General features: G+C 43.6%; 1 protein-coding gene across 1 annotated transcript in view; it reads left to right on the top strand.

Annotated features, from left to right (window-relative positions):
• Eif4e3 (eukaryotic translation initiation factor 4E family member 3) overlaps positions 1 to 8,737 on the top strand; it is a 42,634-nt gene extending 33,897 nt beyond the window's left edge. Inside the window, exons 6-7 of the mRNA XM_005364939.3 lie at positions 1,809 to 1,964; positions 6,996 to 8,737. Of these exons, the coding sequence (XP_005364996.1) occupies positions 1,809 to 1,964; positions 6,996 to 7,042 (203 nt within the window). The 3' untranslated portion in view covers positions 7,043 to 8,737. The remainder of the gene's footprint in view (positions 1 to 1,808; positions 1,965 to 6,995) is intronic.
• Positions 8,738 to 14,685: the final 5,948 nt, after the last annotated feature.

Here is a 14,685-nt window from a genome sequence, read left to right as displayed (position 1 = left end):
GTTTTATATATTAAGAAGCAGGACATCAATGTCTTCTTTTTTTTTGTTTGTTTGTTTGTTTTCGTTTTTCGAGACAGGGTTTCTCTTTGGCTTTGGAGCCTGTCCTGGAACTAGCTCTTGTAGACCAGGCTGGTCTTGAACTCACAGAGATCCGCCTGCCTCTGCCTCCCGAGTGCTGGGATTAAAGGCGTGCGCCACCACCGCCCGGCCAACATCAATGTCTTCTTGCCCACCAATCTTCCTTTATCTTTCTCTCTTTCATAGGATGCCATCAGTTCAACTTTGAACACCATAGTTTCATTTTGCACAATTTTGAACACTATACATGCTCATGAAGTGTTAGATTATGCATGCTCCCATAGCCGTGATCAAATTCATTCAAAAAGGAAAACAGGCAGAGAGGAAGGAAGGGAAGGGGGACATGGCGGGGAAGGGGGAATTATTTCACAGAAAATAGTTTCTTTGGATAGACTGGGTATGCCGCTATGTAAATCATATTCAACATGTAGGTCCCAGCAAGCCTCTTTTTTCGTGGATTCTGGGGATCGGACTCAGGTCTTGGGTTTGCAAAGCTAATACTTTACTGCCTGAGCCATCTAGCCAGTCACCACTACCTCTACTGCCACTACTACCACGACCACCACCACTTCCACCACCTCTGCCATCACTGTGACCACCCACCAGTAGATAAACCTCATGTTGTTTAGTCATGCAGCAGTTTATGAATATATGGGTTGTTGCTTTTCGTGTTTTTTTTCAACATGTTTAAATGCCCAAGTAGAAAAATTGATGGCTTGAACATCTCAACTTACAGGGGATGGCAAATTAGCAGCATGTATTAGCTAAAATAGAGTTCCCTAACTGCAGTAATGCCTCTCTCTTGCGTGCTGCTTATTGGAGCAGAGTAAGCAAGTACAGAGAGCTGACTCTGCTCCATGAATGTGTCATGAACATTCAAAACTTGGGGTCAAACGCCTCTGCTTCTCTCATTTTTGCTACCAGTTAGTGTGAACAGAGTGACTGCACAGGAACATTGTGATACATGGGCATGTCGTGCAGCCGCTGTGCTCAAGAGTCTCTGTGGCAGCCCCATGCTGGAGAAAGCCCATAGTGATCAGTGTAGGTTGATGCCTATTGACCATCCACTGGTGGTCATGGTAGAGCGTCACTTAGGAGCCTCTCTTACTTGACCTGTAGTGCTGACAGGTGATTCTCAGCTCTTTAACCCATTTTTCAGCCCAGTCAGAGGGGTGATTGCTAGAAGGAAGCACCAGAGGGCAGAGCTAATAGGAAAAGAGCAGACAAAGCAGAGGAACCACTGGACACACAGCGACTGGGTCCTGCAGGTTTCAAAGCAGATGGTGCTAACAGCCTCAAGGCCTCTAAAGGCTTAGAAGTAGACACTTACTGCTCTTAAAAGAGAGGCCAGGCTTCAAGCAAAAAGTTCATCTGAGTTCACTTGGCTTTCAGAGGGCAGAGAATTATGCAACCTATTTTAGAAAAAGTCTCATCAAAACAGAGTCAGAAATTGACAGAAAGCTTTGGGTAACGTGTTAAAAAGGGTAAAATTACTTATCTGGAAAATTCATTTGGCTCGAACACTCTGTTTATCGAGTCCCCGGCTAAATACGATGCAGCTCTTGCAGCGTCTGTGTCGACTTGACTTTCTGCAGCAGTCCCCCACGGAAGCAGTCACTTCAAGTGCCCTTCTTACCCATAAGTCACAGCTAAAGTGATGGGCGTTCGGTGTGGCCAGACTGGCTTGTGGATGTTAACTCATTCGTGCCTTTTCCTCCTCTTCCCCCCAGACGATGAAGTCATAGGGGTCAGTGTGAGTGTCCGGGACCGAGAGGATGTCATCCAGGTCTGGAACGTCAACGCCTCACTAGTGGGCGAAGCTACTGTGCTGGAGAAGATCCAGGAACTCCTGCCCCACATCACTTTTAAAGCAGTGTTTTATAAACGTGAGTGCTTCTTTTCTAGTCACTTTTTTCAAGGTTCTTCTACCAGACTTCCAGAGAGAGAAGCATATTGCAAGTGAGGCGAAGGCAGAACCACTCGGTGCTCTATCAATGCAGAAAGCAGTTCAACACAATGCCCTTAAGGGGTTTTTCAATCAAGTTTAGTTTCAGAAATTAATAAGAGATTCTGTTCTTGCCAAAGTACATGGATCCTAAAAGCAAATACACATGGTATTTGTTATTTTAAAAATTTAAACCTGAGCTTAAATTTTTTCAGAGAAAATTTTATTCTATTGGAAATAATAATAACAAACACACAAACACACACACACAAGTCAGTCAGTGAGATGGCAGGCAGATGGTCAGTCATCTTTCCTACACAGAAATCTATAATGTCTAACATCTGTATGTATAGGGGAGTTCAGGTATGATTGACAGGCCTACTGAAATGCCACCACTTCATCATTCTGGTGACTGTGGCAGAGTCACCAGGAATTCACATGCAGTGGTACATCAGCTCTTGGTGTGAACAGGTGTGTGGACCCATTGTTTCCATTGTGATTTGTGTTCATTGCTTTTGTGTGCTTTCTAGAAACAGTCATTTTTTTCTTCCGTAATGAAAACATCTTAGCACTTTTGGATTGGCGTTTGGTAGTTCACATGGTCGGCTACACGCTCAATAGTGAGGTAAGGGAACGATTGACAGCCGCACACACATTTGTGATGGATTGTCTATGTCCCCAACCATCCTGGCAGTCACAACCCCACTTTTTTCTTACTATTGTATTTCATTGAGTCTAAGATGCTCTTGATCATAGTACACCCTAGTATCTTAGTGTTTAAAGGAAGAACAAGTAATCAAAGGTTTTTAGTTAAACCAGGATGCATTGTTGACTCTAGAGGTTTTGAGATTTGCAGGGGTACAGAGCAGGGGGCATCTTAGAATCTCCGTAATATACGTCATCATTGTCTCATTAGTCCTGGTCCTTGTCAGAGGCTAAACACATTTAAATTTTGTGATTGCCCTTGTGCTACAGCACATATGAAAACGCAGGCCTCCCTGGGAGGAATTCTGTAGCCCATCCAACAATCAGGGTCCACACAGGGAAATGGATCCTGTGCTCTGTGCACTTAGAGGGTGCTGATCCTCAGAACTGCGATAGAAAACTTAAAATGAAAGAGACAGAAAATACAGTGCAGTGTGATCAGGGGAGGCACATGGATACCATTAGTGGTCCAGAGGGACATGTCAACTCTAGTTCACCCCAGTATCAAACGGTCTCCAAAGCCCGTAAGGATAACTAACTAGCAAAAACTATAAAAGGAAATGTGAGTTAGTGCCAAGTTCAAGTGGGCCCACACTTGAGTCTGCCCGCGCTTGACTCCCAGCAGGAGAAAGCGGTTGAGAGTCGTTGGGTTTTTAACCACACTTTACCAGCGTGACCCTTGGCAGTTTCACTTTCTTACCTGTGTCCAGAAGGTTGGTCTCAGATGATCTCCAAGGTTCCTTCTTCTTTACAATTCTGTGAGCAAATTGACAGGTCACAAACTGGTCAGCAGCTCAGCATGAGGTCAGTGTCTACTTAGGTAACTAGGCTCCAGCCTTGGGGCCAAGGCATAGTCACATAAGAATGCCCAAGGGCCGGAGATTTACCACTTAGCTGTTGGAGTGATGGCAGGTGGTAGGGAGGGGGGTTGGGGGGGTGAGTAAGGCAAGGAGAAAGGAAGTTGCACCCAGGCTAGCCGAATGACACCTGGATAGACATCCCGAAGGTAGGTGACAATGTCAGGTGTGTGAGTCAGAAGAAACTAGCTGCAGCTCTAAGCAGAAAACTGCCTTTTAATGACACCCTTGAACATTTCAAAGCTCAGAGTGTGCAATTTAAAACTTGGAATTCCCTGGATTCGACATGAAGCAGGCTGTCCTTTCCTTGGCACAGTTCCCCGTGTCTGTTATAGAAGTGATCTGGGAAAATGGGGTCTGGACAGAAGCTGGTTCACAGGGTAAGGGTCAGTCCTGGGTGAGCTAGGCTGGAAGGGGCCGGTTCATGCCACCTTTGTCTTATTAATGGGATCCTGGTGCCCTGGAGTTTGTAGAAGTTGCTGGCTAGATGACTGGGATGCCAGGAGAATGCCAAAATAACCAGTCCTGGCCTCCGTAGGCAGATGAAGAACTTAATGTGATTTCCATCCAAGACTGAAGATTTGAGGGAGATAGTTTATACACACCCTCCCTGCTTCCATCAAGTTCCTTGGACAGCTGAAGGACAAAGGCCTTGATCTGGTGAGAGTTGTATAGGACAGGGATTGGAAAGCCAGGGACTGAAACGGAGCCAGCTTCTTGACTCCCTTTTTCCCACCCCCAACTCAGTCATTCCATGTGAACGTTGCCTAGAGCAATCTCTACATTTTCATATGATTGGGAGAAAGCAAAACTGTTTTGTAACACATGAAAATTATATCAGTACCGAGCTTCAGTGGCTTGGTTGCATAAGGAAGCACTCATTCGTGTCCACATTTTCTATAGCTTCTTCAGCCACCAGGAATTGTGTGGATTTCTACTAAAAGTCTACTGGCTCCTGGATCTGAAATCCTCTAATGGTTTCCCCAGTCGCTCCGGGGGTAACAAATGGCCCTCAGTGCCCAGATGCTCACAGTATTGCAGAGTATCTGCTCTTTGACACTTCAGTGCTTCAGCTGTGGCTGTCCTGAACCTCCCCTCCACCCCCGCACACCTAGACATGAGAAAAGCCTTTGCCTCGACCCTGCCTTTGCATTTATAATTTGCAAATCAGCATTGCTAACATTCTTACAGTTCCTTACATTGGCCCTGAAACATAGTATATTTCACTGAAGACCAGTCTATGTTTTATTTGGTGTCTGCCCTAAAACATCTTTATTAAAGATAGGAATTAGGGCTGGGGAGCTAGTTCTAAGGGGACCTGAGTTCAATCCCCAGAACCCACATTTTAAAATAGCTTGGGCTAGGGCCCAAGGAGATGGTTCATCAATGAGGATTGTGTACTGCTCTTGCAAATGACCTGAGTTCGGTTCCCAACACTGTGACAGGTAGTTTATAGCTGAAACTTCAGGTCTAAGGGATCTGACACCCAATTCTGGACCCCACAGGCAACTGCACTCATATACCCCCACACAAGTACATGTAGTTTAAAAATAAATCACTAAAGAAAATAGCTAGGGCTGGAGAGATGGCTCAGTTGGCAGCAGCACTTGCTACGCAGCATGATGACCTGAGTTCATATCCCAGCATCTGTATGAAAAGGTGATCATTGCCCCACACACTGTAACCCCAACACTATACGGGCAGAGACAGGAGGATCGCCAATGCTTTCTGGCCCTATGCCTGTCCCAAGTTCAGTGAAAAAGTCTGTCTCAAAGAATATGTCAGAGGTGACAAAACAGGACACCCAGTGTCCTTCCTCAGCCTGCAGACATGAGGCATAGATACAATCCGGTACCCATATAGCATGTAAACATAACACACACACACACACACACACACACACACACACTACACACACACACATACCACACACACACCACACACCACAATGCAGATGCACACATACCATGCATGTCATCTACACACACATACACACCATATACACACGCATATACATGTAGACACACCTACACATACAGAAAGCTGAGTGTGGTTGTATCTGCTTATAATCCCAGCACTGGGGAAATGGAGCCAGGTAAATCTCTGGGGCTTGCTAGCCAGGCTATCCCTGAGCAAGATCCAGGCCAGTGAGAGATCTTGACTCAAAACATAAGATGGATAGCACCTGAGGAACAACAGCCAAGACTATTCCCTGTCCTCCTATCCTTTCAGTCTCCCTCCCCTCTCCGCCCCTCCCCGACACACATGCACGTGTGCCTTCGCATGCAGACGCATACTCAAATAAAGAACATACTTTAAAAATCAAATACTTAGGAAATTGGAACTCTGACAGATAAGCAATTAAACTGGAGTAGATACCAGGGCAACAGTCCTAGTCACCCTGGGAGTTAGAAGGTGCATCTTTCCCAGTGGTTTATCTAGAAAAATTGCTGCTTGAAGTAGCTACCCGAGATGATCTTAAAGGACCGCTGATGTGCTGGCCTCACTCTCGGTGGTCTATATTAAAAGTAAGAATAGGAGCCGTATGGAGGTAAAGTGGGGCACTCAGTTCTGCCTCCCTTTATTGCCTGGATGAGTGAGTGGATGTACTTGGACTGAATAGCCCTGGCTGTATTAGACCTTGCCTCGTGGTGACATCTAGACAACACCTGACTTAAACTTGGCCCTTTGCATTGCAGCTAATAATGTGTGTCTCACGGGCCTCCCATTTCTTGTCTTCCTGTTTAAAATGTTTAAGTCTTTGAAGAGCATAATTTTTATTGTCAGTTTCCTAATTAGTAATTCCACAGGACAAACTATGAAACACCTGAGGTGTAGGGTGAGGGTTGGGGAAAATAATAGAACCATCAATTTTATGAAGTTTTATTTCCCACAGAAGGTGTTGAAAAGCAGGGGGCACGAGATGACCCACCCCCCTTGTATGGTTCTGTTTTGTGTTATTCTTGAAGGTAGGCTTGGGAATGGCTCTGCCTTGGGTCACAGGTTTCCCCCTTCCCATGCATTTTTGTGGGGCTCATCTTCCCTGTAGCGTCTGCCTAGAGCCCAGCATCCCCTCCTCATCAGCTAGTGTGGATGAGTCATTCCCATCCCCCCCTCCAGGCACAGCAAGAAGAAGCAGGCAGCATGCCCACAGCTTGCTTATCCCTTGTTTTCATTTTTATTATTACGTTTCTCAGGAAATGCACGCCTTAGCTAACAGTTAGTGGCAAAATTTTTAAAAAAAAAAAAAAAAAGAAAGGAAGAAAAGAAAAAGTAAAAAAAAAAAAAAAGGTATTTGAGTTCTTGCCAACATCTGGGGAAGCTGAATGAGATGCCTAGAGGGGGTTGGCCCATCCTTTGCTTAAAGTTTTCTTTCCTTCTTTTCCTTTTTGTTTTTTTCTGTCCTTTAGCCCATGAAGAGCATCATGCTTTTGAAGGTGGACGTGGAAAACACTAATTGCACTCTGTAAAGAATTCTTTATCCTTTGCTGATTGGTTTTGGAAACGGTCTTAACAGGAGGGAGAGTGAAGAGAAGACCTGCCGAAGCCCGATGCTGGTCCATTTAGAGTGGGTTTCTGTCCTTGCGGACAGGGGCGGTTAGGACTCCAAGCAGCAGGTGGGGTTGGGGGAGAGCCTGTGGGTTTCTGCCATCATATCCTTGGGGTTTTTTTTTGTTTTGTTTTGTTTTTTAAGAAAACTTTTTTTTTTTCTTTTTTAGCTTTCTTAATTCTCTGTGCTTTGCACTCTTCCCCTCCCCGTAAGATTCCTTATTCAGGGTAATTATTGTTTTCTGCACACCCTTTCATTGAGGCATAAGAATTGGGTTTCCCCTTCAGTAGCTCTACTGTACCTTGTTAAGGAACATCTGCATAATCGCCACAGGACTGCCTGTGAAACCACAGGGCACCAGGAGGAAGCCTAGCCCCCTTTCTGATAAGTTGTTGTGACACTTGCCTGCATACTGTGAGCTGGGCATTGGTTCCTTTGTCTGTGTGTTCCATAGAAACCATGCTCATTGATGGCCCGCACATCTTAAAACCCTTTTAAAAAGCAGTAGAAGGAAAAGAAATTGTTGGTTTGCCTAACATGAAAACTTTCATCACAATTGAGTGTCAGGCTCAAATCAAACTCTAGGATTTGGGGGCCTACTGTGCTAGTATTTCTAGCCGGAATCCCAGTCTGGCCTTTTCAACCCCAGCAAGCCCCATGATTTGTCCAGAGAGGAAACCTCATGTTTACCCACTTAGAACTTTCCAAGTCAATTCCCACACCTGTGTGAAGTGATCCCTGTCCTCTCTGAAAATGGGTGGCAACCCCGGCACTCACACAGTGGAATTGGAGTGCATCTCCTTCCTCTTACCTGTGTTATTAGCTGTAGGGTTATACTACCTAAGAAATATTGGTTGCAGTAGAAGAAAACTTTTCAGAGCATTGCAACACCTTCCTGGGCTCCTGTTTCCCTCTCAACCTCTCCCCAGCTCCTGGTAATTTTCCCTGTAAAAGGGCCTCCCTCCTCTTGGCTTGGGTTTAGAGCCACGGGACCAGTGCAGTGTCGTTACCTATCAAAGAGCAAATTTTTAATTCCCCTTGCACTGTTGGCCAGCAGAGAGATGAGGCTGCGCCAGGCCTTCCATGTGTATTTGTAAATAAAATTTCCCAGTACCATATTTTAAATGGCTCTCAGTAACCTCTGTTTATAAAAGCCGTGGCCTCTGCTTGCATTGCTAAACACTCCGCCAAAATAATCAGCTGTCAAAGTTTAGGAGTTACTTCTTTTCTGAAGTCCCTAGGCAGTTTCATCTGGGTATTGGATACTTCTAGAAAAATCCCAGGATACATTTGTCTAAATGACGTGTACTTCTCTGAACAGTTTCTAAACTTGTTTTAAAAGTATAACTCAAGAATTTAAAACTTACTCTGGACATGAATTGAAATTCCTTTTTATACTATAAGTATTTTTCTGATAGATTAGTAAAAAAGGATATAATTGACTTCCTTATTATAATTGTCATATATATATTTCCATAAGTAAATAAATTTTGAGGAATTTTTATTTTTGAACTTTATTTAAAGCATTTGTGATGACATGTTCAATTTTTGCATGTATGTAGCTTTTGAAGTAAAAATAAAATAAAATAAAATAAATAGGAATGGTAGGCTTACGTTAATGCTTCCGAGTTTCTATCATTTATGAACATGAAACATGACAAGCACACAAAGTAGATTTTCATCCCATGAACTTCTGTAGCTGTTTCTCTTTGGAAAACACTAAACATGAACAGTATTTAGCTGCTTAATGTTCAAAACCTGTCATCTGGATTACTTTGAGTGGAGTTTGTCAAATTTTGCTTTGGAAATGGTTTTAATTGAATATTTAGTCATAATTGACTCTGTGAGAACTAATCTGACTTAAGCAGTTTAAAGCCTTTCACTGCTTCCTTAAAGAAGCTGGTGCTCTGGGGAGACAGAAGCAATGTTTGGGGGCATGTGACTTGGTGTCAGAGCAGTTCAGCCATCTTCACTACTGCTGGGGCAAGTGTCAGTTCCAGTAGCTTCTTGGTCCTTTAGCCAAGTCCTGTGAGTGCAACCCCGGTCTGCTCTGCAAAGACCCACACAGAAGCCAAGGGCTTGCTCCAACGGCTTGCTTTCTTGAGGCAGAGCCAGGAAAGCTGGTGGAAACCAGTGTGTTTTCTCCTCCATCCTATTATCCCAAATTGCCGTATTACAGGCCTTGCTTACACTGGGAAAGATGCACCCGCTGAATCAGGACACGCAGTAGCCGTGAAAGCCTTGTCCTTGAAGCGTTTCCATGACTTTTGTAAACACTTTCTGAATGTTTTTAAGGTTTGCTCTTTCACCTCCGCTATCTCCGGTTTCTGAATCGACCCAGTAAACCTGCATTGCTGTAATTTAGATTCATGGTTCCCATGACAGAGAACAAACATGAGAAGGAAAACAAGATTCTGGGAACCCATAAGGTTAAGTTCTCTAGACCCTCCTTTGCTTTAGTAGCATGTCTACTCTGCACATACAGTCATAAAACTTCATTGTCAGAAGGAACTTTAGATGTAGTTGCATCCAGTAGACACAATATACAATATAGTAGCTGAGCCTTGACTGACTTGTCCAAGTTTGAAAGATGGAGTCCTAGACAACAGGAGAGCTGGACACCAAAGTCTGTGGATTATAATCTACACAGGCTTCATGTGGGGAAGACAGTGTGTCTGCCACGATTAACTCTCCTCCCCCAATAAGTTACCCTGATCAGCTCCAAGTCTCTGCCCACTCTGGCTACAGTAACAACATACACTCAGACATTCTCACGTCAACAGCTGCTTATTCTTTCCCACTCAGTCCCCCGACTGAATGGCATTAGATGTGAGGTCTCGAAACCTGTAGTGTAACAGGAAGATGCTCCACTCCCCAAGCATGCCAAAGTTCATCCTCACACAGAACTGACAGCATCCGCAACGATCACTTGGTGGCGCTGCCTCCCAGCTGTCGGTCAGGACCAGAGCAGAATGAGTTCTGCTGTGTGTAGGGGATTATTTTAACATCTTGCTGCGTGCTGCTATAGGACATTACAAAACTTTCTTTACATACAAATCATATTTAGCGATAGACATTTAATTCTTAGACGTCTGATAAAAATGAATCACAGACATGCTTTTAAAAAAAACTCAGCTCCAAGCCTCTCCTTGGTCTTTTAAATAGTTGTAAAGAGAAAAAAATAAACATAAAGAATATAGGGAGCATTTTATCGATATTCGATTAGCATGACTAATGATGACAAACTGTTAGGCGTCCTTTCTTTTTAGATAATTATAGAATCCCTTTAAGAATGCAAGTTTGCCCTTGCCTTTCCCTGTGTTTGATGGAAGTAGAGGAAATAAACTGTGTGGGGTTTATTTCTTAAACTTGAGATCACCTCAGTTTACTCTTTCGAGTTTGGTGGCTCAGAGCCGTGCAAAGCCTGGATGGGTATCTCAGGAGGCAGGAAGAGTCACAGAGGAGGGGCGGGGAAAGGGAATGAGTAGAAAAATCCCTTGAAAAAATGAGCTGCTGGGGCAGGAAGATGGGTTTCCTTTCACCCCTCTCAAGGAAAAACCCAAACTGATTCCTTAACCATCTAACTAGACTACCACAGGTTAGCTTTATGTTTTGTTTTGCTTTGTTTTTTAATGAAGACTTCTTAACATTTAGTTAATCTGCTGAGGCTGGAAGTCATCATCCTTCATGGTGCTGACAGGAGTCAAAGTTTAAAAGAAAACCCAAAGACATGGAATTTGAGAGTGGAAGGGACCTTCGAGATCATTCGGCAGTGCGCGCCTGACTGCGTAGCGCGCAGCAGGACCACTGGGGCGCTAGCTCTTCAGGTATATTCCCCAGCTGCACCCTGGAGCTTCGGGCTTCTGCGTTTTAAGCTAGCACCGTTGCAGGTTTTTAGACCTCGTTTTGAGAACCTCTGATTATATCCAACCTCTGCATATGACAGGTGAGGCCCAGATACCTGATAGGAGGGTAAACACCCACAATCTCGGGGGAAAACCATCACAACTTAGGTAGAAGATACTCATTAATAAGAACTTTGTGCCTAGGACCACAGCAATCATAGGTAGCCCATTTCTGGACGTCCATAATATAAACCTTTAATACAGAGCCATGGCTTCTCTCTTTTCTAAATAACATTTCAGCCTGTTAAGAGAAGGAAAATTAATGTTCAGAAAAACGTAGCTACTCCATATGTGCAGTAACTACTTTTCTATAATGTCTTATGGCGTCTGGGGTTCAGCATCATTGAACAAGATTAAATGAATGTTACAGAGCTATAAAAGCGCATGTAAAATACCGCAAAACTGTTCGGAGGACTATCAAAGTAGCCTGGGAATGAGCTTCCACTAAAATTAATTGTCACTTTCTAAACGTAGCTTAGCCAAGCTGTTACTAAACTGGAGGGAGTCTTTAATACATGCAAGTGTTAAAAAGAATCAAATAGGCACTCCCCAAAGCATGCGGATGGGAAGCCAGAGGTCATCATGAAGTCAGTACTTCTTTGTCCATCATTGCTACTGAAATCGACAGTCTCATTGTATCTGTGTGTGTCAGATGTGCGTATTAGAATATCCAATAAACTGGCCTTTGGATATTCTATGCTCTGTGTCCTTCTGGAATCATGGGTTTGCAGGAATGTGTGTTGCATGTTATTGTTTTGGTTGCTGCCTGAACAAACAACAACAAAAAGACAGTTGATTTTATTCATAGAACGAAACAAATTTCCAGTTTCAACTTTGACCGTTAAGGTTGGATGTTTTTTTTTTCTTGAACATGTTTGTGAAGAAGTGTTTTGAGATTTGTTAAGCTAGCAACTTTGTGTTACAGAGATGATCCTGAAATTGCTTCTGAGTTTCGGGTGGGAAGCTAATGTGTGTATTGTCTTGCTCCGTGCAAAGAAGCAGTTCTTACTGAAAGTGTGAGATGGAAAAGCAGAGTGCAGTTTATCACTATGTAATAAATGGGCGCTACTGAAGACTTTGAAGACCTTAATACACACGGAGCAGGCTATTCTCAAGCGCAGATGTTTGGGGAGCGACTATTAAATTCCCTTCAAATTTCTCAGACTGTAACCAGGTAATGGAGCCTTCTCTCACCCACTGTGGGTGTTTGTAAGCCCTGTTGATGCTGGCTCCTCTGGTATTCACTAACCCTAAGTCACCATGACCTTGCACGCACCCTCTGGGGGCATCTGTTCCCGTCAGATTAGTACACAAGAGAATTTCAAATTTAAACTCACGGCACACACTTCAGCTGGAGGCAGCTAGAAACATTTGTCTCCCGTTTCAAATCTTATCAGCTGGCTTGAAAGCGAGTCATTATTTCAAGCCGCCGTCTTACCTGTGTAAGCCGAACCGGGTTTGCTTGCCTCATGTTGCAGATGGACTCGCGCCCCTCCCCCCTCCCCATCACCCCATTTTATACCATCTGTGCCCTGTGCAGTCTGGGACCCCTTCACATCTGGCTACAAGCTGGTGTAATGCCCTTCCTTTTGATCTGGTCTCATCTAGTGATTTGCTCAGTATTTTTAAGGTCAGACTGAAAACTTTTTCTGTTCTGGTTATTTTTGATTTTATATCTGTGTGTGTTTGATGTTCAGATACATGTGAAAGTTGCTTCTATGAGCCAGTAATTTTTATTCCAGCCTTTTGCAGCGATAAGGTAAGTTGAGCCTGTGTTCTTCTCACTCAAAAATGTAGTGATTTATATGTTTGGTGCAAATGTTTATTCATACCAGAGTCTTTGCTGTTTTTGCATCTGGGACTCTATTGCTATGGATTTATTATAGTCCTTCTTTTTTTCAAGAAAAAAAAATTAGAGCGTGCTTAAGAGTTACTGCATCTCGGGACTTGATGTCGAGATCTTTCCTTATTTATTGCCACTAATTCTTACTCTGGATTTGGGTTCTTGTCATTTAAAAAAAAATATCTTTTCATCTTCTGGGTTTAAAATCTCACGCAGTTGCATTATCTTGATCTTAACCGTGTTTCAGATATATGTATGGCGGTTGTCCTAACCCTGGTTGTTCCAGCACAGCTTTCTACCAGAAGGCTGTGCTGGGCTTGGAGCTCCTTCCCAGTGCCCAGCCTGTAGCAGAGTCTCTGGCTCCTGGTTTCTGGTGTTTGAAACGAATGCGCTTGCCAGAGGACTCACCTTGCCCTCCTGGAAAACATTTTACATTTTCAAATTCCTTTTTGAACCTTTTATTCAGGAGAGCTTACGTACCTTAAGTCTCCTACTTGGGTGGTTCAGGTGTCCCACCTAAGGAAGAAGAAATGAATCGATCCTTCCTTTCTGGTTGCATAATACATCCCTTTAGAGCAAACAGAACCACCTGAAAACTCTTGTATCTTCCATTCATCTCTACGGTCTTACAGTAGGAGCAACCAATTCAAGATTATGCGTGTGATGCCCAATTAATTTTAACACAGCGAATTTAATGAAATCTGTGAGGGGCAGGGCATAACACAGAAGACTTTAAAATGTCGTACTGCCTCCTCATATTGGAGTCTGATTCCGGTGGCTGTGCGTGCTCTGTTGATGTTAGCATCTAGTGAGTATGGATGTACTTTTGGAACTTGCTGTTGGTCGTTCTGTTCGTACAGGCACTGCCTTCCCACCTTACATACCGTGTTTAGGAGGCTAAGACCATGCATGCATGCCTTTTCTTTCTCAGTGATTCTTTCAGTGTGATGATTACTGTTGAGAAAACAAAACAAAAGAAAAGAAACTTTTAAATGCTTCCACTAGTGAACACACTAAAAAAATGTCTGGAATCCTTACAGGCTGATGGGTCTTTTGTTATAGGAAGAAAAGAAAACAGTAGCTTTTACAAGGCTCAGCAAGTTCAAATATATATCATTGAAATATATTTCTATTTCCCATCATCTGGCTAGGCTACGGTGCTGACTAGCTTATTTCTTGCCAGAGAAAATAAGTTTAAATCATAAGCATATTTAACTAGCAAGCATAAATCATAAGCCTTTCTAACCGTAAGCATGCTGAACTCTGCACAGTTTGTACAGATGGCGTGGTTGCCTCTCTACCCCTCCCCACGGTGAGGATGTGGACAAGCTCTTACTCCCCAATTTCCTGTGCAGCTCAGGGAACTGAAACCATTTGTTTTACTGCGCATACAGGATTCTATAAAGTCTGGACCCAGAGCAAGGTTTAACATGATCCTCCTTTCCTACTGAAGAGTGATGGGGGTGAAGATGGACTCTCTTTGGAAGCTGTATCCCAAAAGTACCCAAGTGACAAAAGATAAGATGCTAGCTAGTTTTTTGAATGCGTCTTCTTTAAGAAAAAAATGGCTTGGAGGTTTATGGGCTTCAAAGAGCAACTTCCAGGAGGTTGACTTGATGGCAGCTCTTTTAGACTCTGCACACAAAATTCTGCTTGTCTTTTGTAAGCCCTGGCTGACCCTATGATTCAGTGTCTGGGCAAAGTTCAACATGCCTTGGCTGTAGGGTAGCTGCATTTCTATGCTCACACATATAGTGTCTGTAATAATATTAGCGTGTATTGAGTGGCATCCCATCTAAGCA

The sequence above is a fragment of the Microtus ochrogaster genome, unplaced genomic scaffold, assembly GCF_000317375.1.
Source record: "Microtus ochrogaster isolate Prairie Vole_2 unplaced genomic scaffold, MicOch1.0 UNK1, whole genome shotgun sequence".
Lineage (NCBI taxonomy): Eukaryota > Metazoa > Chordata > Mammalia > Rodentia > Cricetidae > Microtus > Microtus ochrogaster.
The sequence above is the reverse complement of the archived record's forward strand: the minus strand, read 5'-3'. Positions and strand labels throughout refer to the sequence as shown.